Here is a 24,935-nt window from a genome sequence, read left to right as displayed (position 1 = left end):
TGAAATGAGAAATGGTTAGGCCTATTTATAGTTGAAGTTCAGGGACTAACTTGCAAATGGCCTAAAAAATTAGGGACCAAAATTGCAATTATCCCTTTCAACTTTAAACAACTTGCCAACTATTTTTTTTCTTTCGGTGCCAATTGCACCTCCCACCATTTTTGACTTTTCAACCCCTTTTTAATTTAACTTATCAACAATCTCCACCTTGAAGATTTGATTAGGATAATCACATCTTCACACACTTTCTTCAACTCCCCAAATTCGATAAAGCTATCTTTTGTAGTGCCTCCAAATGCGCTCTCGAGCGCCATACACCTAAAGGTGCTCAAATTCTCAGGATGTTAATCAAGTTCAAACAATGATTAAACTTGATTGTTGTTACCACCTTGGTCATCATATCTGCGGGATTATCTGCTGTCGGAATCTTCTGAAGTAGAATTTTTCCTTTTTCAAAGACTTCCCGCACAAAGTGATATCTTACGTCGATATGCTTGGTTCTTGAATGATAGACTTGATTTTTCGCTAAATGAATAGCACTCTGACTGTCACAATATAGACTAATGTGACTTTGAACAACTCCCAAGTCTTTCAATAATCCATTAAGCCAAATAGCCTCCTTAACAGCTTCTGTAACTGCCATATATTCTGCCTCTGTAGTAGACACAACTACTGTAGACTGTAAGGTAGACTTCCAACTCACTGGGGCTTTCGCAAGAGTAAACAGATACCCCGTAGTTGAACGACGTTTATCTAAATCACCAGCAAAGTCGGAATCAACATATCCAACTACAAACTGACCAAGTGCTTCATCCTGTTCAAAAATTAAACCAACATCTACGGTTTTTCGAAGATACCGTAGAATCCATTTCACAGCTTGCCAATGTCCTTTTCCAGGATCATGCATATACCTGCTCACAACTCCAACAGCTTGTGAAATGTCAGGCCTCGTACACACCATCGCATACATCAAACTCCCAACTGCATTAGCATATGGGACTTTTGCCATATATTCTCTTTCTTCTTCAGTTTTCGGAGATAATTGAGCACTAAGTTTCAAATGAGAAGCAAGTGGGGTATTTACATGTTTTGTGTTTTCATTTACACCAAAACATTGTAATACCTTTTTCAGATATTGCTTCTGATTCAAACAAAGCTTGCCTCTCTGTCTATCTCTACTTATCTCCATGCCGAGAATCTTCTTGGCCTCACCTAGATCTTTCATCTCGAACTCTTGATTCAACTGAGCCTTCAGCTTATCTATCTCATTTTGGCTCTTCGAAGCGATTAACATATCATCAACATACAAGAGTAGATAAATGAAAGATCCGTCATGCAGCTTCTGCAAATACACACAATTGTCATATTTGCTTCTTGTGTACTTCTGCCTTCTCATAAAGCTATCAAATCGCTTGTACCACTGCCTCGGGGATTGCTTCAATCCATATAGCGATTTGTTAAGCTTACAAACACAATTTCTACCACCAGCATCTGTGTATCCTTCTGGCTGAGTCATATAGATCTCCTCTTCTAACTCACCATGCAAGAAAGCCGTCTTAACATCAAGTTGAGCTAGCTCCAAATTCAACTGTGCTACCAAGGCCAACAAAATTCTAATGGAGGAATGCTTCACAACAGGGGAAAATACATCATTGTAGTCAATTCCCTCCTTCTGAGCGTAGCCTTTAGCTACCAATCTTGCCTTGTAGCGAATATCCTTCTTGCTAGGAGATCCATCTTTCTTTGCGAATACCCACTTGCATCCGATTGCCCTTTTACCTTTCGGTAATTGCGCCAACTCCCAAGTATTGTTCTTCCGGAGAGACTGTATTTCTTCATCCATGGCGCTTTTCCATTTATCACTTTCTAAGCTTTGCATTGCTTCTTGATAAGTGATAGGAATATCATCAACAACGGGAAGGGCGTAGGCCACCATATCAGTAAATCGAGCAGGTTTACGAATTTCTCTCCGTGGCCTTGCAACTGCAACTGGTTCTGGTGTACTTAGTGGTTCTTGGGTCAGAACCTCTTCAACCTCTAATTCCTCCATTGTGGCTGGAGAATTAGACTTATTAACTGGGCAAATCCCCATCTGCTCAAACTCCACCTGTTTTGGAGTACACTCCACCTGCTGTGGAGTATTGCTCGTCTGAATATCTTTATCTGCTACCTTTTTCAATGTGGCAGATTCATCAAAGGTAACATCTCTGCTACAGATCATTTTCTTTGTGCTTAAGCACCAAAGACGAAATCCCTTCACTCCAAAAGTGATTCCCATAAAGAGAGCTTTCTTTGCCCTCGGATCTAACTTTGACTCCTTCACATGGTAATATGCAGTGGATCCAAACACATGTAAGGAATCATAATCTGTAGCCGGTTTTCCAGACCATACCTCCATAGGAGTTTTTCTTTCTAATGCAGATGATGGCAAACGATTAACAAGATGGCCAGCGTATGTCACAGCCTCAGCCCAAAATTGCTTGCCCAACCCAGCATTGGACAACATACATTGAACTTTCTCCAGCAATGTTCAATTCATACGCTCTGCCACTCCATTCTGTTGTGGTGTATCCCTAACTGTGAAGTATCGAACAATACCATACTCTTGGCACACATCGAAGAACGGATCATTTTTATATTCCCCTCCATTGTCCGTCCTAAGCCGCTTGATTTTCTTGCCAGTCTGGTTTTCGATCATAGTTTTCCATTTAAGAAAAACTCCAAGCACTTCATCTTTAGTTTTCATGGTATACACCCAAACTCTTCTGGAAAAGTCATCAACAAAAGTAACAAAGTAGTGTTTTCCTCCCAACGAAGGTGTTTTGGAAGGCCCCCACACATCTGAGTGAATATATTCCAAAATACCTTTTGTATTATGGATAGCAGTGCCGAATTTCACTCTCTTTTGCTTTCCCAGAACACAATGCTCACAAAATTTTAATTTGCAAGCCTTTGCACCTTTCAACAATCCTTGCTTTGCCAGAATTTGCAAGGATTTTTCGCTGGCATGTCCCAACTTCATATGCCACAACTGCATTGAGTCCAAGTCTTTGTTACCGGAAGCTGCAGCGACTGCTCCAATAACTGTACTACCTTGGTAGTAATACAAGTTATTTTTCCTGATGCCCTTCAATATCACAAGTGCGCCAGATGTCACTTTCAAAACCCCATCTCTCATAGTAACAACTGAACCATTGGATTCCAAGGCTCCCAATGAGATGAGATTTTTCTTCAAACTGGGCACGTACCGAACATCAGTCAGAACTCTGGTTGATCCATCTTGATTCTTTAATTGGATTGAACCTATCCCAACAGTTTTACAGGCATTGTCATTGCCCATATAAACAACTCCTCCATTTAGTTCTACTAAATCAGAGAACCACTCCCGGTTAGGGGACATATGATAGGTACAACCCGAATCCAATATCCACTCATCTGAATGGAACGACGATGATGATGCAACCAGTGATAGTTCAGAGTCACTAGTATCATGCTTAGCAACACAAGCATCTACAGCAGCTTTTCCCTTATTCTTCAACTTTGGACAATTTTTCTTCCAGTGGCCTTTCTCATGACAAAAAGCACATTCATCTTTCCCGAGTCTGGACTTTGACTTTGATCTCCCCTTTTGAGTTTTCTTCCGAGTGTATGAACGACCTCGGACTACTAAAGCTTCTGTATCTCTGATTGAGTTTTTCTGTTTGTCCTTCTTTCTCTGTTCATAACTGTATAAGGCCGCACAGACTTCGCTCAGAGATATATCACTCCTGCCATGAAGTAGAGTAGTTTCTAGGAACTCAAACTCCTCAGGAAGTGACCCCAACAGCATCAAAGCCAAATCTTCATCTTTGAATGTCTCATCCATATTCAGCAAATCAGTGACTAACTGATTAAATTTGGTGATGTGATCATTCATTGTGGTACTTGGGACGTATGTGAAGCGAAACAGTCTTTTCTTCAAGTGGAGCTTATTTTGACTGTTTTTCTTCAAAAATTTTTCTTCAAGTGCCACCCACAACTTATTTGCAGAAGTCTCCTTTGAAAAAGCATACCTCTGCTCTCGAGAAAGGCATAATCGAATTGTGCCACATGCCAACCGATTGATCGCCTTCCAATCTTTCTCCTGTACATCATCTGGTTTCTCTTCATCAATGGCAATATCTAGACCCTGCTGAAAAAGGGCATCTAGAACCTCACTTTGCCACATACCAAAATGGCCCGTGCCATCAAAGATCTCCACGGCCAATCTTGCATTTGCAATTGTCGGTCTTGTCCACATGGACGATGTTGAAGCTCCTACACCGACCGTTTTCTCCATAATCTTTCAATATACCTAAGGAAATCTTTTCTGATGTGGAAGATCAGTTTAAACTGCAACCACAGAGCATACTACGATTAACCTTCGGCTCTTGATACCACTTGTTGTTCCAATAGGGTCGGAAGCGTGTAAATTATTGTACTAAAAAATCACACAAAGTTCAATTCCCAGGGAAGAGAGGTGGATCACAATGATCACTTAAATACCAAGTCTTTCCTTAGTCAGAATATCCCTTCTATAGTAATTTAATAGCACAATTAAATACTACTATTATACCCTCAAATATTGAAAGAAAAATAGGACAAAAAAGAACACAAGAGTTTTAACGAGGTTCGGTAAATTATACCTACGTCCTCGGGCACTAACACCAGATGATAACTTTACTATCTCCAAAATATTACAAACAAATAGAATTCCTTAAGAATTCTCAAATGGGAGAAGAGAGAAAACTAAGAGAGAAAGATTGGTTGGGATGGTTGAAATGAGAAATGGTTAGGCCTATTTATAGTTGAAGTTCAGGGACTAACTTGCAAATGGCCTAAAAAATTAGGGACCAAAATTGCAATTATCCCTTTCAACTTTAAACAACTTGCCAACTATTTTTTTTTCTTTCGGTGCCAATTGCACCTCCCACCATTTTTGACTTTTCAACCCCTTTTTAATTTAACTTATCAACAATCATTGCCTTCAAACATTGCAAAAATTCAATGGGCAAGTCACCTGAAAAATTATTGGAAGCAATGTCCAATATGCGTAGCTTTGGAAACCCATGTTTCGTGTCGATTTTAGAAATTGTGCCGTAGAATCTGTTTGCTCGCAAAACGAGAACCTTCAAGGAAGGTAGCTTCTCTAACCAAAATGGGAATGTATCATGAACCATATTATTTCCAAGGTCCAGAACCTCAAGTGCTGTGCAATTGGCTAATGATCTCGACAGCTTCCCTTCCAATTTATTCCCACCTATTTTGAGTGACCTTAGTCGAGTGGGTTGAAGGAAATCAATGGATAGTTCACCAGAAAACTGGTTTGAAGCAATGTCCAATACATCCAAAGTTGGGAAAACAGATTTATGTTTGAAATGTTTAATTTGACCATAAAATCTGTTTTCCCGCAATATTAGAACCATCAAGTAAGTCAATTTCTCCAACCAAAATGGGAATGTATCATTGATCATGTTGCTTCCTACATCCAAAACCATAAGGTGAGTGCATTTTGCTAATGATCTGGGCAACTTCCCTTCCAATCTATTCCCACTAACCGTAGTTGGGTTGCTTTTGAAAATTTTGGTACCATTCCACTGAAGTTATTTCCTTGCAAATCCAACAAAGAGAGAGCATTCATTTTGCCTAAGCAATTTGGAATCTGGCCGCTCAAATTGTTATGAGATGCAATGAAAAACTCAAGTTGACTTGAATTGCAAATTGGTCTAAGTAAGGAGGTTTGTGAAGAAGTTGAACTCTGGTTGGATAAAAGTTGGTCCAAAGATGAGAGATGGTTATTATCAAGAAACAGATATCGCAAACTTTTCTTCCACACCCAGTTTGGTATTGCACCACTTATTTTATTATTTGAAAGGTCGAGATATTCTAAATTTTCTTGACTCTTCAAGAACTCCGGAAATGCACTTATGTTACAAGATCCCAGAAGCAATCGCCTCAACATTGGGAAAGAGAAGTTGGCATCACTTAAAGGAAGTTGTTTTGGAAAATCAATCACATTGAAAGAAATGTCTAAGGATTAAAGACTGCTCTTCCACAACCAATTAGGCACAACACCATGGATATGGTTGTTAGAAAGATCTAACACAACCAACTTGTCTTGTGTTTTGATGAACTCTGGAAACGCACTTATGTTACAGGATCCCAAATTCAATTCTGTCAACATTGGAAATGAGAAGTTTGCATCATTTAAGGGAAGCTGTTTTGGAAAATCAATCATATTGAAAGAAAGGTCTACCCTTGAAAGGCTGCTCTTCCACAACCAATTAGGCACAACACCATGGATATGATTGTTAGAAAGATCTAAGTCAACCAACTTGTCTTGCCTGTTAATGAATCCTGGAAATTCAGTAAGGTTGCATGACCTTACTCTTAGGCTCTCTAATTGGGGAAAAGTAAGACTTCTGTTGTCGCTTTCAATTAACAAGCTTATATTGTTTAGCCAGAGAGTCCTTAAGTTGTTGAGTTGGACAAACATGTCAAGCTTCATGGTACTGAAGCTATTGCCTTCGATATAAAGTCGTTCAAGACTTGGAAGTTGAAGGATTGACTTTGGGATTAGTCCTGTTAAATAATTATTGCCAATATATAATCTCTCAATCGAAGAAGAAGATGCATTGGGGAACTCATCAATTTTCCCAACCAATTGATTTTCTCCAAGATACAAGGTCTTCAACAATGGAAGAGTAAATAAAGAAGAATGTATTGATCCAGAAAGCTTGTTTGAACTTAGATCGAAGTTCACCAGATGACTAAGATTTGCAATTGACGATGGAATGGGTCCAAAAAAATTGCAATAATAAAGCTCTAAATTTGTCAGGAACTTAAGATTACCAATTGAATGGGGTAGTTTTCCACTGAAATTTGTGTCATGAAGTGACAGACTCAGTAATGCATTGTTTACTGGAAATTCTGGCAACTGACCCATAAGTTGGTCATTGCTTGAAATGTCAATGCTTTGAATTTTTGGCAATAAGAGAATTCCGGTTGGAAATTGCCCATTCAAATTGCAAGCACTCAAACTGAGAGAAACCAAACGAGAGGAATTTACCAAGAAATTGGGCGGTAAATAAGAGATTGCGTTCCCATCAAGGATAAGTTTGGAAAGAAAAGAGATGTGGACCTTTCAAACCACAGTATGACAGACTCAACACACGCAGGTTGGAAAGTACAAGAGATGTGGTTTCACACCATTTAACACTTTGAGTTGAAATGTCCACACTATCCAAATAAAGCTCCGTGAGAAACTTCAAATTCTTGATAAATGTCTTGAAGTTTGGTTTCTCCAATTTTAAAGTAGCTGAATTATAATCGTAACCATTTCTCAATAACAAGAATCTTGATTGGATAGATCAAGAGAGACTAACCTTTTTAAGAATGAGATCTCCACTGGAATTTGGCCATGGAAACATGAGCTTGAAAGGTTGAGATGAGTTAGATTTTGGAGTTTATCAAACCCATACGAAAACAGTGGTATTAAAGTTGTTTCCAGCAAGATTAAGGTGTTGAAGACGATGGAGATCGAATATGGAGTGGAAGCTGCCTGAAAGGTTTTTGTAACTAAGATCAATGCCAACGACATGACCATAAGCATCACAAGTGACTCCTTCCCAAGAACAACAATCAGTGTTGACATCCCAGAGGTCAAATTTGGAAGAGAAAGTAAAATTAGGGGCATAGTAAAGATGATGCTGCAATTGCAGCAGAGGAGCTCTCTGGTCATCAAGGCATTGCTTAGGGAGATGAGTTTGAGGAGGTGAAAAAGGCAAGACAAGAGAAAGGAAGCATGAGAAGAGGAAGAGTGAAATAAGGAAATGAAGAGTGTCCATGTTTGTTGGGTGTGAAGAAGGATTGTGCTTGGCATACAACTTATTTATACACAAATGTGTAGTTCTCATGTTTGGCATAGCATGCAATTTCCAAGTCTTTTTGCCCAATCAATACTGCATCAAAATAATGTTCCACCACTTTAGTCAAGTCTTTCTTTTTTTTTCCATTTTAATTTTGAAGAATGAGATTTTAATATTTGTGGATCTCATTAACTTATTAATATCAAGGTTGTAGTTTTCTTGCCCACTCCTTACTCTATATAAATAATCGTCTAAATCTAAGTCATTAAAAAAGACTAAATTATAGCACTTTAAACCCTATTGGAACCATTACTACGCATAGGATGAGCAAAGATGATAATTCAACCGATATTTTGAGTTTAAATTATATATTTTAGGTACCAACTTTTTAGAAAAAAAAATCCATGTTTCAAATATTTTAATTTTAAATTATTTTAAACTCGGGTAAATTTTATCATTTTTATGTTATATATAATTATATCCACATCATTTAATTTTTTAAAATAAAAAATTACAATTTAATTTTTTAAGTAAATTTTGTTATAGTACCAAAAATATAAATATAAAATCAATTTGTTAATGAGTATCCAAAATGGTTAATTCTCAAATTATACATCTCAAAATTATACATCGAATTTTAAATTGATCCCTAAACCTTACAATGTTTTAATTAAGTTCTCAAATTATGAGTAATGACTTAATTTAAAAATTTTAAAATCTTTAATTTAGGACCTGCAAAATGATAGTATGAAATATTATAGGCCTTTTAGGTCTTAAGTCTTTGGCATTGCATGCAAATGTCCAAGTTTTTATTGCACAAAAATAACGTTCAACCAATGTGTATTAAGTCAAGTCATCTTTTAGATTGATGGACATAATGAGTGGAAATTTTGATAATAGAATATATAAAAATTTTCACTTTTGAAAGAGACATATTTAAATTTCAGCTTTCAAACTTTCTTAGAGCGTGAGAAGTATTTTCATTTCTATATTATTATTATTCAATATTAATATTTTTTATGTTTTATATTATTAAAAATATTTATAATTCGAGATTCGAGTTGAATTTTATAATTTAAATAACTCGAATAATTCAAACAACAGATTGATATATATACTCCTTTGATTCCTGTCAATTTTAAAATTAACAAATTAATCTCTCTCAACAAAAATTACAAAAAAAAAATTAAAATAATTTTTAAAATCAAAATATTCATGAAAATTCTAAAATTTATATTCTTTTAAGGAAATTTCGTTATAGCACCAAAAAAATTAAAATTGAACTTATAATATAAAATCAATTTGTTAATGTGTATCGAACTTATAAATATGTTATGATTTATCAAAGGGTTAATTCACCTTACATCTCAAAATTATATATCGAATTTTAAATTAAGTTTCTAGATTTCATAATGTTCTAATTAAGTTCTCAAATTATAAATAACTTTTAGGTGGATTGGAAATTAATTTTTAATTCACATATAGAATTTTTTTTTTCAAAATGACTTAAGTGTAAAATCCTGTACGAAAATGACCTGTTTTGTACCGTTCATGTTGGCGCTGACAATCTCACCATCAGCACCACCTTCCGTTACTATGCATAGGATGAGCAAAGATGATAATTCAACCAATATTTTGAATTTAAAATATATATTTTTAGGTATCGACTTTTTAGAAAAAAATCCATGCTAAAAATATTTTAATTTTAAATTATTTTAAACTCAGGTAAATTTTATCTTTTTTATGTTATATATAATTATTTCTACATCATTTAAATTTTTTTAAATAAAAAAAACTCAGGTAAAAATCCATTGTTGGAGTGCTTTTCTGGGGCCTGTAATAGCCAACTTAACTGGGCTGTTATTGGGCTTATCTTCACATGCATACAGATTCATGACTAAATTATTAGAAAAGCCCTTTTATTTTGAAAAACACGGAAATAGGTCACTTTTTGTAAAATTGACGGAAATAAGCCGTTTTTCCTAAAACGCGCCCAGCTGGTGCCATTTTTAGGAAAAAATTAGAAAAGCACGTTTAGCTCAGCGTGTTTTTCCCCCTGACCAGTAAAGTGCTTCCACCTCAACGTGTTAAGGAAAAACGCGTCTAGGTCAGCGCGTTTGTAACACCCCTTACCCATATTTGACACTAAAATAGGGTACGAGGCATTACCGGAGTTTACTAATTAATTTTCAGACATTTCATTTTTATCTACCATTCATATTTATAACCAATTAAAATCAAAACATTAATGAGCTAACGTTAACCAATTTAACTTATACATGCCATTATAACCAGAATCAAATCATCCAAAATTACCGATAGAACCAATGGATACTGTGATATATCTCCAATAAGCTTCCAACTCAATTGAGCTTCCGATAATCATTTAAATGCATCAAATAATTATACATATTACCAATAATAATTCAATTCCAATAATAATACACACATATATATATAATATTCATTACCAAATAGCATTCGCTTCAATTAAAATTATATAGAATATAACTCATTCGAGCTTACCAGACTAAATTGCAGAAATACCAAAATTCAGGGATATTTTGGAAATTTTCTATTTTTCTCAAATTTTCACACAATCTTGATCTAAATTAATATTTCATTCAATTTACTAATTTAAATAACAAAACAATTCATTTCATGCAATTTGGTCACTTTTTGACATTTTTACAAATTTACCCTTAAAGTTTTACTTTTATTCAATTTAGTCCCTACGCCTAAAACGTGCAAATTATCCATGCTAGCTGAATATTCATATATATACATTTTTCCTCCTCCTCCTCTCCATTCCACATCCTTAATTTATATAATATGCTTATAAGTAACATTATCTATGATTTCACTATTTACTTGTAAATTTATTCAAAACTGACCATTTGAGTCATAGCCACTAAATTATTTTTATCTTGAGCTACAGAACTCAAAATTAGGATACACTAATTTTCCCTGAAACTAGACTCACATATCTTCTTACCATAAAATTTTCAGAATTTTTGGTTCAGCAAATAAGTACAGTTTATTCTTTAAAGTCACCTCTGTTCTGCTGTCTGACAGTTCCGACCCTTCTTCACTAAAACTTAATTATCTCCTTGTACAGAATTTGGATGATATCCCCGTTTGTTTCTATTAAAAATAGACTCTCTAAGAATTTTAAACATATAAATTTTAACTCATATTTATTTTTGTACAATTTTTTATGATTTTCAAAACTCAGAACAGGGGAACCTGAAATCATTCTGACATTGTCTCACAAAATCTATTATATTTCATGATTTACATTTCCATTACTTACATCGTTTCTTCTATGACAAACTAGACTCAGTAAGCTTTAATTATATATTTTTTTCATCCTCTAATTTTATTTCCACAATTTGTGGTGATTTTTCAAAATTAACCTACTGCTGCTGTCCAAAACTGTTTTAGTGCAAAATGTTAATTACTAAGTTTATAACTTCCTTATTCCCTTTCTCTATAATATTTCCCATCACTTTCACTTATTTCTCTTCACTAATATATCAAGACCATAAGAATTTATATAAGACAAACTCTACTATAACATCTTTTCCATGCTATTTCAATAACATCAAACTTAAAAATATATTGAAATCTCAATGTTCTTACCCTGTCCTATTGATTTCAATCTTTAACTTGATTTTCTCTCTCCTCCAGCTCCAATTTCTTGAATCCAACTTGATTTTCTAACTCCCCATAGTCTCCTTGTCAATTTTCTCTCTTGGTGGCTATGGAAATTTCTTTGAATTCTAAGTGAAAATGGTGAATTTTTGGTGAGAGGACAAAATTGTAAAGAAAGCAAAACTTTTTTTCTTTCTCTCTTCTTCTCACGTTAATGCATGGAGAAATGGTGGGGATGGTTGCTATCTTTCTTTCCACATATATATATATACTAAATAAATTAATAATAATAAAATAATATCATTTAAAAAATCAAATTAAAATATTAATAAACTAATATTTATTTATTAATCTAAAATATCTCCAACATCATCATTATCTTCTAGATTTCTCTCTCTTCTAATTGACTATTTTGCCCTTCAAACTCTTTTAAAATTCCATCTTGAGTCATTACTTAATTTGGTAAAATTATGATTTAGTCCCTCAAACTTCTTTACCTTTTTCAATTTGGTCCTAATCCATCCATTTTTCTTAGTTTCTAGATCATTCTACCCTTAAAATATTTACACCATTAGTCCTTCAACTTTTTTTATTTACACTTTAACCCCTCAAATTTTGAGTATTTACTCTTGGGCAACAAAGCTTTTCTCACTTTTGCGATTTAATCCTTTCTTGAGCTAATATGTCATAATATACGTCCCAATGTTGACATAACTCCAAAATTTCCTCTTTTTGACACTTTATTTTCTTATTTTATTATATCAAAGATAATATCTTACTGTAAAAATTTTCAGGGTATTACAGCGTTCTCCTCCCCCACCCAACAGTCACTTCCAACAGCAATTTTAAATAGTCGTTGGCCCCAACAGTCACCAACCCCCCCCCCCAAATGGTCATAAAAAAAACTATAAAACCCCCCACCTACTAATTTCTCACATTTCTCTCTTAAATCTCTCAAATTTCTCTATCAACTCACTAACCTGGACGCGTTTTTCCTTAACGCACTAAGGTGAAAGCACTTTACTGATCAGGGGAAAAACTCGCTGAGCTGGACAACTTTTCTGATTTTCCCCTGAAAACAGCACCAGCTGGGCACGTTTTAATAAAAACAGCCCATTTCCGTCAATTTTACAAAAAGTGGCCTATTTCCGTGTTTTTTAAAATAAAAGGGCCTTTTCTAATAATTTAGTCATGAATCTGTATGCATGTGAATATAAGCCCAAAAACAGCTCAGTTAAGTTGGCTATTACAGGCACCAAAAAAGCACTCCAACAATGGCAGCAACCTCTCAAAGCTTAAAAATTCTACCAAAAACAAATTGCAGAAACCTCATTCAATTCAGGAAATTAGGAACTAAGGCCTAATTCACCATCCCTGTAGTACTATTATGATCAAGCTTTTAATGTGGTGACCCTTTGAGTGCAATGGAGGTCTTCAATACAATGGATAACAAAAAGGAGATTTGTCAACTTGGATTGCTGCCAGTGATCTTCAATATAATCTGGGGGTCTTTTCTTTTTGGTCCAAAACCTTGGGATCTCTTTTAGTTAAAATTGATAATATAAATAAATAAGTGCACCAAAAAAGCCTATATAAAATACAATGCACAAAACCTAATCTCCATATTTGTCTATTAAATTTAATATTATAATATCTTTGAAATGATTTTTGGGTTTATTTTTTTTATTTTTTTACTCTCTATATTCGATTTAGAGATTCATTTTCGGAGTTAACGGTTGTCATTTTTAAAATCTCGAAAATTTTAATTACTAGTGTAATATAATGGGTAAAAAATTTATTTATTATCTGTATATTACAATAGTTAGATATAAAATAAAAAATAATTAATATAAAATTAAAGTATAATCATTTATATTGACATCTACCAGCCTTAGTTCTTGACTCAAAAGTCAAACAGGGCGGCTGGATAAAGCACCACTCGGTTCTTGCTCCTCAATCAAAAAGGAAAGCACCATAGTTTGGCTAAGGTTCCTAGCAAGTTCTCCAAGCTATCATCTTCTAGTTTATCTATATATACCAAACCTAAACTTTGTTAATTCTCATCCAATTTTTCAATTTAATTACACATTCAGGGACCAACCCAAACTTTCTTGCAAGAAACCCAGCATGGAAGTAATCTCTGTTGTTCAATTAGACCAAACCAAAGCCAAAGATGAATGTCTCAACTTATCTCTCCGACCATTACAAGTTTCAGATGTGGATGATTTCATGGTCTGGGCCAGTGATGAAAAAGTGACACGTTTTTGTACTTGGGAACCTTACACCAACAAAGAAGATGGCTTGAATTACATAAAGAACACTGTTGTGCCTCACCCTTGGTTTAGAGCAATATGTGTTGACGATCGACCGGTTGGTGCTATTTCGGTGAGTGCAAATTCAGGCAATGATAAATGTAGGGGTGAACTTGGGTATGTTTTGGCATCCAAGTATTGGGGTAAAGGGATTGTAACGAGAGCTGTGAAAATGGTGGTTGATACCATATTTGTTGAATGGCCACATTTGGAGAGACTCGAGGCTTTGGTTGATGTTGAAAATGTGGGGTCTCAAAGGGTGCTTGAAAAAGCTGGGTTTCAAAGAGAAGGTGTTTTGAGGAAGTATTTTATACTGAAAGGGAGGTCAAGAGATATGGTTATGTTTAGTCTTCTTTCTACCGATTATCATAGTTAATAAATCTCAACGTTTGGTCCGTTTGGTATATTGGTTAAGGGTGTTATTCAATAAGCATGGTGTTCTTAAATAAGCATGGTGAGATTAAATTAGATGAACTGTTTATTAATATGATTATTTGTAAAAATTGAAATGCTTTGTTGACTTTTTTTGTGTTATAATAAACATCGATAATAACGATAGAATGATCTTAAAATAATAAGAAAAAAAAGAACACACCGATTTTACATAGAAACCCTTCACTAATGTTGAAAAACGAATGAAATAAGAGGAGTTTTGACTACATCTATTTAAGGGTTGAAAAACTCTGTTCTAATCAAAATCAAATAGTAGAAGTATAGTTTTATATTGACTCAACTTATGCAGTACGACCCTTGGCCTCTCGCCCCTACAAATCCTCTTATTTTACTACTGTATTTATTTTTCTAACAAATAGCAAGATTCGGACGACATAATCTCTATTTCTTTAGTTATTGTTTATAGAATCATATTTGGATTGTGAGGCACAGATTAGTAGAAACCAAGATCATCAAAGCTAAAACAATGATCCAATGGACCAAATGTATGCTTTGGGTGATGCTCAAGTACAATTAACTCGACAAGTGTTTGAACTAAAACCCATGTGAGCCCTCAAGTATTTAGTTGAACCCAATTGGGCTATTCTGACAATGAAATTGTGCATTATTTAGCTCAATTGGTCAGTAGTTTCATATTATTTGATTTTTAATTATCCGATTTATTCTAATGAAATTCATGATTTTGTGTAGAGTTTTCCTTTGGAATATGACTTTTTGACCTCATTAAATAAATAAATTATCCAATCGATTTTCGATTTTGTTTCCATAAAAATTCATCATAATTAATTTTCTAAATAAACAAAATATACCCAATTATAATATGTCCAAATATCCTGGAAAAAGTCTTTAAATTTTTTTTAAAACCCTTTAATCTAGACCTATTCGTGGGTTAGGTTTTTTGCTTAGGTTCGAATGTTTATTCGAAATTTGATTTGGGCAAAATATTAAGCTCGAAAAATGTGTTTAGACAAAAAAAAATTATGCCCATTTAAAATATGAATAGAGCTCAAGCTTGCCTAGCCCGACTTATTTTAAAGTTTATAATATTTTATATTATGTAATTTAAAGCTAATTTAAGAAATAAACCTATACTAAATATATAATACTATTCAAAGGTAAATGTAGAAATTTTTTTTAGAGAGGGCCGAAATTAAATTGTAAATTTTACGATAGTAAAAATGTAATTTCACAATTTTAATAGAATATATATTTATAATTTCTAAAGGATTAAATCAAAATTTTATTACTTTTAGGGGGCCAAAGTATAATTTTATCTTTATTAATTAAAAAATTTTAAAAGACCTAAATAAAAAAAAATTCATTTTAGAGGGGTCGAGCCCTTGCCAACCCCGTAGCTACACCCTTAAATTTATTCTAATATAAACATTAAACACATTACACTCCTACGGTCAGACTAAATTCAAACATTAAAAATAATGTTATTGAGAGGAACAGCCACAAACTTCGATTTGGATAAACATAAAATATATTAATATTTAGACTTGACCCGAACCCACCAACCCAACCCATAAAAAGCTCTACTCTAATCATATAACCCGAATCTGCACCCGGACCCGGTCACTTGCCTTCTTTAGCTATGCCCTCAAGATCCCAATAGAAAACGGAAAACAACAGAAAAAAATAGTCAGGCGCAAAGCTCAGAGCTTTAGCAACGATCACAAGCTACAATTCATCACCGCCAAATCCAATTAAACAACATAAGTATTTGCCTGCTAGAATCATCGAACCTGTAAGAAATTTCCCTTCTTTTTTTTTTCTTCTTGTTTGAATCCGTCACGATGGACCCACTTTCCGCCCTCCGCGACTTCACAATCCGAGGTGAGCTCGACAAAATCGTCCGAGTCAACGACGAGTTCCGATTTGGCACCGAGTATTCCTTCCCATGTTCCGCCGAAACCGCCTACCGTTCCAAGCAAGGCAACCTCTACAACCTTGAAACCTTGGTTTTCTACATCCAAAATCACCATCGCAGGCACACCGAGTACATGCACAACTCCCTCTCCCTCCGTATCCCCGCCGTCACTTTCACCGACCGGAAACCCCTCCTAGATTACCTTACCGGGAAAGTCTCCACTTCCGACTCTATCGTTTGGAATCCACCTAAGTTCCCTGACGAGTTTCGACCTGACCCATCTGGGTTCGATCCGGATAGTACTAAACCTAAAGGTAATGCCAATGATGCTGTTTTGGATGAAATAGGAGATGCCCATTTTAGTATTAAAGATAAAGAGACTGAAACTGTGGATTATATGGGAATAATTCGATCGGTTGAGAAACCATTGAAGGATAGAGAAGGGATTTTGGAATGTAAAAATAAGGATTTTTATAGTGTTCTTGTTGCAGCCACCAAAAGGGAAGAAGAAAGGCAGAGACTTGAGTCTCAGCAGAGGAAAGATGGGTTAGTTGCTAAGAGTAGATTAATGGGGGCTGAAGAGAGGGGATTGGGGTTAAGTTATGGAGATGAAATGATGGGATTTGATTCGAAGCCGAAAATGCATTTAAAAGGGAGCAAACTTGGGGAAGGAGTGCCTATCATTTTAGTGCCGAGTGCTTTCCAGACTTTGATTACTATTTATAATGTGAAGGAGTTTTTGGAAGATGGGGTTTTTGTGCCTACTGATGTGAAGGTGAAACAGATGAAAGGGGCAAGACCGGAGTGCGTTACTGTGCAGAAGAAGTTTAGTAGGGACAGAGATAGGGTAGTAACAGCCTATGAAGTGAGAGATAAGCCTTCTGCTTTGAAGCCAGAAGATTGGGACCGCGTGGTGGCAGTATTTGTGTTGGGGAAAGAGTGGCAGTTCAAGGATTGGCCTTTCAAGGATCATGTGGAGATTTTTAATAAGAGTAAGTGGGATTTTTGAGCTTTACCTGGATTGTTAATAGCGTGTTATTATCCTTGTGCTGGTCTTTTTCAGTGTGGTGTAAAACTCGAATATCAGATGAGAATTTTATCTAATATGTAACGTGCATTAAACTATGCATATGATGAGTTTTTGTGTAGTTGTGGAGTCAGAATTCTAGTTGTGGGATGGTGTTCTTAGTGAGTGTTTAATGTATGATACTTCTAGCTTGTAGCTTTTACTTGTCAGGGCTTAAGATCGTTTATTTGGTCCGTGTAAGTAGAGGATGTATCTAATTTGTTTTTGCATTTTTTATTAGAATGAACACTCATCTTGAATTTTATGCAGTTATTGGTTTTTTCATGCGATTTGAAGATGACAGTGTAGAATCTGCAAAGATTGTGAAGCAATGGAATGTGAAGATTATCTCGGTAAGAAAATTTTTCGTCAGTTTCTGTCCTATTCTCATCTTAGTTTTACCAACTTTTAGTGGAACCTAGAGTTTTTCCTCTCTCTTATCCTCTTCGTTTCTCGGTTTCTGTTTTTCTCAATGTGCCATTGCTGTGCAGATTAGCAAGAATAAGAGGCACCAAGATAGGGCTGCAGCTTTGGAGGTTTGGGACAGACTAGAAGAATTTGTGCGGGGACGATCACATTCGTAAATCATTCAGCTTTTAGGAAACATTAATATGTATGTCTTTGATGTTCATGTGCTAGGCCTCCATCCTTGATGTATTTTGAATTTTTTTCACTATTCAAGAATATCGATAAGCTTTTTATGACAATTGGCGTTCTTGTTATATTCCTCTTGTGATGCATTGCAATTCAATGAAGTGAATATGTGTCTAGATCCTTTTGTAATTGTAATCTTAACTGCATTTCCTTGTGGCAGATGTTAGATTTCAGATATTATGTTGTTCACTGTTTTGCTCTTTTATCTGCATTACTGGAGAGAAGTGATTTCGGATTTTCTGATGAAGGACTAAACCATTACCTGGATTGTTCTCCTATTATCTCTCATCTGATCTAAGTTTTGGTCATATTGATTTCTTTAAATTGCTATCCTTATCCTTTTTCAGCTTTAACACATTACTTCCTAACATTTGAACTCCCTGTATAGCTTAATTGATATGAAAGTTGGTGCATAGGGCCTAGATATCATCCTAAGAGCATGTGAACTCCCTTTGTTTTATTGAGTTGGCATGCATACCAATGGTCTATTTCCTGATGTATTTCCTGACGAGTTCTAGCATAAACAGCTTTAGGCTGTTCTCAAGATGCATTTCCTTAGGCTTTCGTGTAAGTAAATGGTAGAAGAGCATTGTCTTCTTGCTTTGATGCTTTCTTTTACATTTTGTTACTTTGAACTGCTATACATATATAAATCCTGTATTATATATTCATATCATATAGAAGAAGTAATCCCAAGCAATCTTTTATTGAGAAGGGAGGAGAAGCCAGATTTCTCTTAAGCTATACAAAATCATAGGACCCTGGAGTAGTGGAGGGGATAAAAAAAATTACATGTATCCTCAACCAAAGGAGAATGGACACTAACAAATAAAAAAAATACAATATAGTGTTTTTGCTAACATGAAGTGTCATGAGAGGTAGGGTATACTAGAGAAGATTCAGTGTGATGTGAAGATTGAACTATATGATGTTGCCAACAGAAGGAAGGTGAACAAAGAGAGTGACAATTTGGTGGTGCTTCCATCAGATGAGTTATTCTCCCGTGCAGTTGGTACACTTCTAGATCCATCTCCTGCATCCACTTTTGATGTTTACACCAATAAGTAGTGTCTTGAATAACAATAATAGATTTGGCTAATGTCTCATTGTTTTTCAAGCTATTTGAGATTGTTTTAATTTATATGTGAAAAGTTTAGTGAAATCTAGATGCCCATGTGTGGGAGTAAACTGGTGATGATAATTGTCAACTATTTTATACCTGTTGGAATTTTGCTCCCAGAGTCGGGTGATCCTACCGGAGAGTCTGCTGGAGCTGGAGAAGCAGCTGGAAACAGACAGGGAAAAGTTTTTTGAGTAAAATCCGGTGATCTCTTATATTTCTTGATTTATCATTGCATAAACCTTAAGTTCTGGGAATAAGAAAGAATTTTTGCTTTTACGCGAAAGGTTGATGGTAAAAATTGAAATGCATATATGTAATTGCATCCTTACCATTACAACTGCTGACAGGTGGAGTCTGAACATTGCATGAATCAGGTAAGGCCAAAGCTTGAGTCTGGTTGATGTTGATCCCAAATGATGAACCACCACCATTAAGGATCTGACACAAGCATCTCGGTGATGAACGCACGACATTAGCTAGCTGCGTGCAACATTGTTGAGATGGGGTTGATGAGGACCCTGTAATGAAATTCAAACAGGGTGACATGCCGATCAACACATTAGTGCAACCTGATTGAGCTGTGGCTCCTGCACAAAGCATAGCTACTACAACCAAGACAAGATATGTTGCCATCTTCCCTTTCGCTGCTGTAATCGTAGTGATGGTGGAACTGTGAGGCTTTTATAGGGGGAAACTATGCAATGATGGCTGTTGTAGGTAACCAACTACAAGTTTTATATCTTTCAAGGGTTCAATGGTGGAGGATTCGTGGGTGACCAACCTATATGTCCATACAGTCAACTAAAGCTGAAGTGAAGAAAGCATAACGTGTGTCCAACTCCTTACATTTTTCCAGAGAATTTAGCTTTTAAGAGCATTCATTGCAAAGTTAAAAAAAGACGATGAGCTAAAATTTGTGTATTGCTGAAGGTCGTTGCTTGCTTCATCTTTGGGGTTCCCTTTGAAAATGATATTTACTCTTGTTTATTGCTTGGGATCAAAGAAAACTGATTGTCGCCATTGATGATTTAGGATATAGCACGTGTGTAAGGGTCCAGTGGCTGACTCTGAAACGAAGGAAAATTATACTCAAGTCATTATCATCGACATCGTAAAGAGGACACTTATGGCGGTTGTTGGCTCAGCTGCTTCTTTTACCCAGAAGTTTCTTTCAAAGAAGTTCAGGATTTATAGCTTGAGAAGTGCTAACTGGTAGATTTGGATTTGAAATGAAAAGATTTGTCTATAATAGTAAAATATCCCTAAACTGTATTGCTTTATTTAGGTGAACCCTATTTAATTTACACCTAATAGCCTTTTATCCTTTGATTTTTATTTAAGCAAGTGTTTTTTTATTAAAGTGATTGATTTATGTTTAGGGTTTATTTAGGTAAAAATTAAAAGTTAGGGGGTTATTTAGATATTAATTTATAACACATGGGAGTTTTGCTGCTGTATGGTCTTTGCTGTGGTAATAAGATCTATTAGCTCCACCTATATAGCTTCAAGTAGCTCTGCCACTGTTGCTGCTTCACCAAACCATGAAAAATACACAAACCAATAATCTCAGATAGCAAGGTCACTCCGATTGGACAATCATCATTTACTGCCCACATATCCTAGAATTTAAGTGATGTCACATTATTCAAATTTTGGAAGAGACCAACCAGAGATAGCTATGAGTCCCAAAAGATCATCTTATATAAGCCCTTTCTCACCTCAAAGAGAGGGTATATCGTCACCCTGCACTCGCTCAACATTCATCCTTACTTAACTCTCTCTCTCCCCTTGTCTCACTTCTCCATCCTCACCGCCTCCATCTCCACCACAATTTCCTCCACGCTACTTTCTTGTATCAATAGAGTTGAAAGATAAACGCTTATTAGAAAGTTAAAAAGGCTTATTCAAACGATATTATTATTTAAATAAAGTTTCGTTATCATCAACTGATATTACAGTACAAAGACAAACATGAAGAAACTTCTTGAGTGATTCTCCTGTCTTTGCATAACAGAGAGATAATTAATAAATAAACAAAGCATAGGAAGTACTAAAAGTGGAGGATAAAACACAAGTAGATAGGATCTGAGATTAGTAACAGAAGCATATGTATAGGAGCCTTAGGAGATGGTGGTCCAAGTTGAAGAAAACAAAGCAATGGGCAGCAAGAACAGGATGAACTGAAGGGATGTGCTGAAGATAACATCACTGGCAGTAGCTGCAATTGTTCTAGATCCACCTGCCACACACCCCATTCAAACATCACTTCAATAATGAAGGCAAGAAATAGTTATGGTCACGTACACTACTACCCTTTTTTGTGTATAAAAAAGGTCACGTAATTATGGGGGAAGATGAAAGTTGAACCAGACCTTACTTCCAAATAGAAACATAGTTTTTGCCTTTATGGGGACAATGATTCCCCGAAGTTTATCCTAAAATTTCCTCAAACAAGTAAAAATTTGATACCCATAAACTTAGAGTTAATATTAATTTTATGGTCACAAGTTTTGTGCTTCCAATAAGCAAGTGTTTCCTTAAGGGGCAAAGTACCAAGTTAGCACCAAAATTGTGTATAATCTTTTTCTTTCTTTTTGTAGTGATAACTTGCATTTAATTTGGAGTTGATGGCAGGATCCAACTCTAAGCAAATTTATTCCATATTTTCAGATCTTATATTTCAGTTTTTATCTATGTTCCCCTAATAAAGTAAGTATAATAACGTTATTATAGACTGAGCTAATTTATTCCGTATTTTCGGATCTTATTTATGAAGATTTTAACTCTAAGATGCATGCCTCGCGTCTCCATATGCTAAGCTATAGCGTCACGCATATGTGTCTCCACTAACTAGAGGTAGAGACACAATGAATGCATCTCCACTGACTGAGCTATGAAGACGAGTGAATTTTTGCATTGCCGACCCTAAGAAGACATACTCAATGGTGACGCATGTGGATGTGTGGCCACTCACGTCGCCAAACTCTATAGCGACATAAATTTCGAGTCTCCTTAGAGTTTTCGGCACATCACCGTTGACTTGTCTTGTTGTAGTGAACATACGTTCAGTACGAATATATAAATTACTCTTTTTTTCTATACATATCTTTGAAGGATAATACCTTCTCCACTAGGGGCGAGGCTAGGAATTATGCAACAGGGGTTGAGATAAAACTAAAAAAAATTGCTGGGATCAAAACTAAAAAATTTTGTATAAAAAAGGATTTAGATTGAACTTTTTAACTTTTGAAAGGGCCAAAATTACAAAGCTAAAATAAATAAATTACTTAGGTTTAACAACAATTAAATCATTCAGCTAAAGGGACCAAAGCTCCTGCTTGCTCCCCTTTGGCTATGCCCCTGTTCTTACCTAGTACCATAGATGTCTTTGATATTAGCCAGATAGAAGTAGATTTGTCTAATGACCAGACCTTTGTTACATAATCAGATGTGTTGATGAATGTTAATGTAAAAGTAGAAACTAGAAAATAGCATATTTGCTTTGCTATCATTAAAAAAAACATGCACCTGATGTTGATGAGTTGCTGCCTGGGGTATCATTTGAATGGGGTGGTAAACCTTGAGGTGAACCAGATGGAGATATTGAAATTACAGCAGGCCCATCAGCAGCTACCCAAAAAATCATATAATATCACGATCAGTATGGAATTAATGTATTATACTATAAATTTACTAAAAAGGTGACCATACATATATGTATGTATAACCTTTGCAGTTGCTCTCAGGTGGGGTTTTGACATGGCAAAGTTGAGGGAGTGCAAGGGCAAGTGTCTGGTTTACTTCCACACCCAGTGATGAACCACCACCACTGAGGGCCATGCAAAGGCAATGTGGCTGTAATTGAACAACGTTAGCAAGCTGTGAGCAGCATGGAACAGATGGGGTTGAGGAGGTTCCAGTCACATAATCAAAGCATGGAGCCATCGTGATTAGCACACTGGTGCAGTCTGATTGAGCCATGGTTCCAGTCCATAGCAAAGTTACCATGACCAAGGCTAGACCCTGCACAAGGGTTATCTTCCCTAACGCCATTTGATGTGGCCTAAGTAATAACAAGGGGGGACTTATTTATATAGAAAATGAGAGACTGATTTTATGGAATTAAAGGGTTATTGGTATCTGGGACAAGCTTTATATAATGAAAGTAATAACATGTGTCGTATTGGGATGTTAAATATATATTAAAACTCAATTTTACCTAAGGTGCATGCTGCGATTAGTATAAATACAACAGTAGCAGTGAGATTAGATATTATAACTACACTGTAGCGCGAAATAAAAAAAAAAACTAAACACACTGCACTGGAAGTAAACGCCCATCTAAATTTAGTAGTAAATATATATTTGGTCGAACCTGATTTGATAATAAAAAGTTAATGACAAATTCTAAGATGGCCCAAACTTAAAATTACTCAAAGTTGAAATGATCCAAACACATAACTCAAAATGACTTGAAATAATTTGAATTTAAGATGATTTGACCCAAAAAAAACCCTAAAACAAAATTGGATGACTTAAATCTAAAATGGTCTAAATCCAAAATCTACCCAAACCTTAAAATAATTCAAAAAGTTTAAAATTCAAATTAATTGATACAAAATCAATAATAATCTATTGAGCCTTAGCTCGATTCACATGGATATTATTATCAATACAGGAGGACATGGGTTCGGGTGCGCTGAAATGTATTATCCTTCTATTTATGGGTAATTCTAGACATTGCGTAAAAAATTTCAGATATGATCAAAACCTATAATGAGATTGTTAAAAAAAAAATTAATAATAGACCCAAGTCTAGTACCACACCATACTCGTGAAATGTAAACAAAGGGTTGCTTGTAAGATAGTCCAAATGGAAGTGGAAGAGATCTGTAAAAATCTTGATGATATGAAAAAGAGATATGGACTAAAAATTTCACCAAGAGCTCATGAAATAGTGAAAACAAAACCTCTTTTTATTCATAAATAACAAACTTCTTTTTTAGGAAATATTCAAGAACAATAGGACTTACAATCAATACCAACAACACCATCAACTATTTTTTTAAATAATCTCATTATAGGTTTTGATAATATCTGTTCTTTTTGATATAATCCCTAAAACTACTCATAGTTCCTCCCTAATCCATGAATAGGAGGATAATGCGCTTTAGTACACTCGAACCTACGTCCTCTTATATTGACAACAATGCCCATACCAATCGAGTTAAGACTCAATCGACACAAGACTACCAAATATTTGATTCTCTAAGTTTGGATTTCAAATATTGGTTGGCATGTTTTGATTAAAATTTTTTAATTCTTAATTGATTGTCGGTTTTTAGTAGTCCACCGTAGATAATTCATGCAAGAATCAAGTCATGCATGGAATGTATCAAGAACTTCAATATAATTGAAGTTGTGGTAAATAAGAAATTTGATGACAAGAAAATCCATGTCAATATACCCATTATTGAAGACTTATATGGTGGCTACTTTTATGTGGTTAAAGATTCATATTGATTGTAATTTAACATGTCACATTGTATTTAGAGATGATTTGTTTAGGCTATTAGTGCATAATATGTGTAAGTAAACTATGTTGTTCATTCGTTTACAACTACGTTTTCAAAGGAATAAATTAACGAGAGAGTGATCTATTTTGAAATATAATAGTGAGTTTGTAACTTGATGAGTGAGTTAAACTTAAACCACGATTTATGTTTATTGACCTATAGTAGATTACCATCTGAGTAAAGATCTGCAAGCATAACAAGTTTCCAAATTAGCGAGAATAAATTTGTGATTTTTTTAATATACAATTTTGTGATGTTTATCTCTATTTTATAATTATTAGTAAATTTGTTCAATAATTTTGTAGGCAAAATCAACGAATCCCCAAATTTATTTCCAA

General features: G+C 35.1%; 5 protein-coding genes and 1 long non-coding RNA gene across 8 annotated transcripts; 3 read left to right on the top strand and 3 right to left on the bottom strand.

Annotated features, from left to right (window-relative positions):
* Positions 1 to 6,055: 6,055 nt before the first annotated feature.
* Positions 6,056 to 7,865, bottom strand: LOC107927701 (receptor-like protein 6). Its single transcript, XM_041088261.1, has 2 exons — positions 7,494 to 7,865; positions 6,056 to 7,159 (listed from the first exon to the last, which is right to left on the bottom strand). Exons 1-2 carry the CDS (start codon positions 7,863 to 7,865, stop codon positions 6,056 to 6,058), a joined length of 1,476 nt encoding a protein of 491 aa, XP_040944195.1.
* A 5,646-nt stretch (positions 7,866 to 13,511) lies between these two features.
* LOC107927650 (uncharacterized N-acetyltransferase p20) lies at positions 13,512 to 14,372 on the top strand. The gene has a single exon (XM_016858760.2). The coding sequence runs from the start codon at positions 13,668 to 13,670 to the stop codon at positions 14,226 to 14,228; it is 561 nt and encodes a 186-aa protein (XP_016714249.2). The 5' UTR covers positions 13,512 to 13,667; the 3' UTR covers positions 14,229 to 14,372.
* A 1,408-nt stretch (positions 14,373 to 15,780) lies between these two features.
* On the top strand, positions 15,781 to 18,014 carry LOC107927745 (protein CDC73 homolog). The gene is made up of 3 exons (XM_016858846.2): positions 15,781 to 17,170; positions 17,515 to 17,597; positions 17,736 to 18,014. Exons 1-3 carry the CDS (start codon positions 16,105 to 16,107, stop codon positions 17,826 to 17,828), a joined length of 1,242 nt encoding a protein of 413 aa, XP_016714335.2. The 5' UTR covers positions 15,781 to 16,104; the 3' UTR covers positions 17,829 to 18,014.
* Positions 18,015 to 18,578: 564 nt separating this feature from the next.
* LOC121214457 (non-specific lipid transfer protein GPI-anchored 5) lies at positions 18,579 to 20,074 on the bottom strand. 2 transcript variants are annotated; one of them, XM_041088128.1, is made up of 3 exons: positions 19,351 to 20,074; positions 19,118 to 19,183; positions 18,579 to 18,940 (listed from the first exon to the last, which is right to left on the bottom strand). In XM_041088128.1, the coding sequence occupies exons 1-3, from the start codon at positions 19,652 to 19,654 to the stop codon at positions 18,798 to 18,800; spliced, it is 513 nt and encodes a 170-aa protein (XP_040944062.1). In that variant the 5' UTR covers positions 19,655 to 20,074; the 3' UTR covers positions 18,579 to 18,797. The 2 variants fall into 2 exon arrangements, with proteins under 2 accessions (XP_040944062.1, XP_040944063.1); XM_041088129.1 differs by having other exon boundaries at positions 18,579 to 18,931.
* On the top strand, positions 19,788 to 20,350 carry LOC107927748 (uncharacterized). Its single transcript, XR_001692510.2, has 2 exons — positions 19,788 to 19,951; positions 20,054 to 20,350. It is a non-coding gene; the product is annotated as an uncharacterized lncRNA (long non-coding RNA).
* A 571-nt stretch (positions 20,351 to 20,921) lies between these two features.
* Positions 20,922 to 23,140, bottom strand: LOC107927746 (non-specific lipid transfer protein GPI-anchored 5). 2 transcript variants are annotated; one of them, XM_016858847.2, is made up of 3 exons: positions 22,750 to 23,140; positions 22,550 to 22,651; positions 20,922 to 21,260 (listed from the first exon to the last, which is right to left on the bottom strand). In XM_016858847.2, the coding sequence occupies exons 1-3, from the start codon at positions 23,072 to 23,074 to the stop codon at positions 21,142 to 21,144; spliced, it is 546 nt and encodes a 181-aa protein (XP_016714336.2). In that variant the 5' UTR covers positions 23,075 to 23,140; the 3' UTR covers positions 20,922 to 21,141. The 2 variants fall into 2 exon arrangements, with proteins under 2 accessions (XP_016714336.2, XP_040944061.1); XM_041088127.1 differs by lacking the exon at positions 20,922 to 21,260 and adding an exon at positions 22,229 to 22,452 and having other exon boundaries at positions 22,750 to 23,117.
* Positions 23,141 to 24,935: the final 1,795 nt, after the last annotated feature.

Source organism: Gossypium hirsutum, chromosome D02, assembly GCF_007990345.1.
Source record: "Gossypium hirsutum isolate 1008001.06 chromosome D02, Gossypium_hirsutum_v2.1, whole genome shotgun sequence".
In the NCBI taxonomy this organism is placed as follows: domain Eukaryota; kingdom Viridiplantae; phylum Streptophyta; class Magnoliopsida; order Malvales; family Malvaceae; genus Gossypium; species Gossypium hirsutum.
This window is presented reverse-complemented; position numbering and strand designations above follow the sequence as displayed.

Coding starts and splice junctions, on each gene's coding strand:
- LOC107927701 (XM_041088261.1), bottom strand. CDS start 7,865: ATGGACACTCTTCATTTCCTTATTTCACTCTTCCTCTTCTCATGCTTC. Junction 7,160..7,493: donor ATACCACTGTTTTCGTATGG/GTTTGATAAACT, acceptor GTGGTTTGAAAG/GTCCACATCTCTTTTCTTTC.
- LOC107927650 (XM_016858760.2), top strand. CDS start 13,668: ATGGAAGTAATCTCTGTTGTTCAATTAGACCAAACCAAAGCCAAAGAT.
- LOC107927745 (XM_016858846.2), top strand. CDS start 16,105: ATGGACCCACTTTCCGCCCTCCGCGACTTCACAATCCGAGGTGAGCTC. Junction 17,171..17,514: donor TGTGGAGATTTTTAATAAGA/GTAAGTGGGATT, acceptor AATTTTATGCAG/TTATTGGTTTTTTCATGCGA. Junction 17,598..17,735: donor GGAATGTGAAGATTATCTCG/GTAAGAAAATTT, acceptor ATTGCTGTGCAG/ATTAGCAAGAATAAGAGGCA.
- LOC121214457 (XM_041088128.1), bottom strand. CDS start 19,654: ATGGCAACATATCTTGTCTTGGTTGTAGTAGCTATGCTTTGTGCAGGA. Junction 19,184..19,350: donor ACCTGTCAGCAGTTGTAATG/GTAAGGATGCAA, acceptor GTCTGTTTCCAG/CTGCTTCTCCAGCTCCAGCA. Junction 18,941..19,117: donor TGGGAGCAAAATTCCAACAG/GTATAAAATAGT, acceptor AAACATCAAAAG/TGGATGCAGGAGATGGATCT.
- LOC107927746 (XM_016858847.2), bottom strand. CDS start 23,074: ATGGCGTTAGGGAAGATAACCCTTGTGCAGGGTCTAGCCTTGGTCATG. Junction 22,652..22,749: donor ACCTGAGAGCAACTGCAAAG/GTTATACATACA, acceptor TTTTTTGGGTAG/CTGCTGATGGGCCTGCTGTA. Junction 21,261..22,549: donor CAGCAACTCATCAACATCAG/GTGCATGTTTTT, acceptor GGTGTGTGGCAG/GTGGATCTAGAACAATTGCA.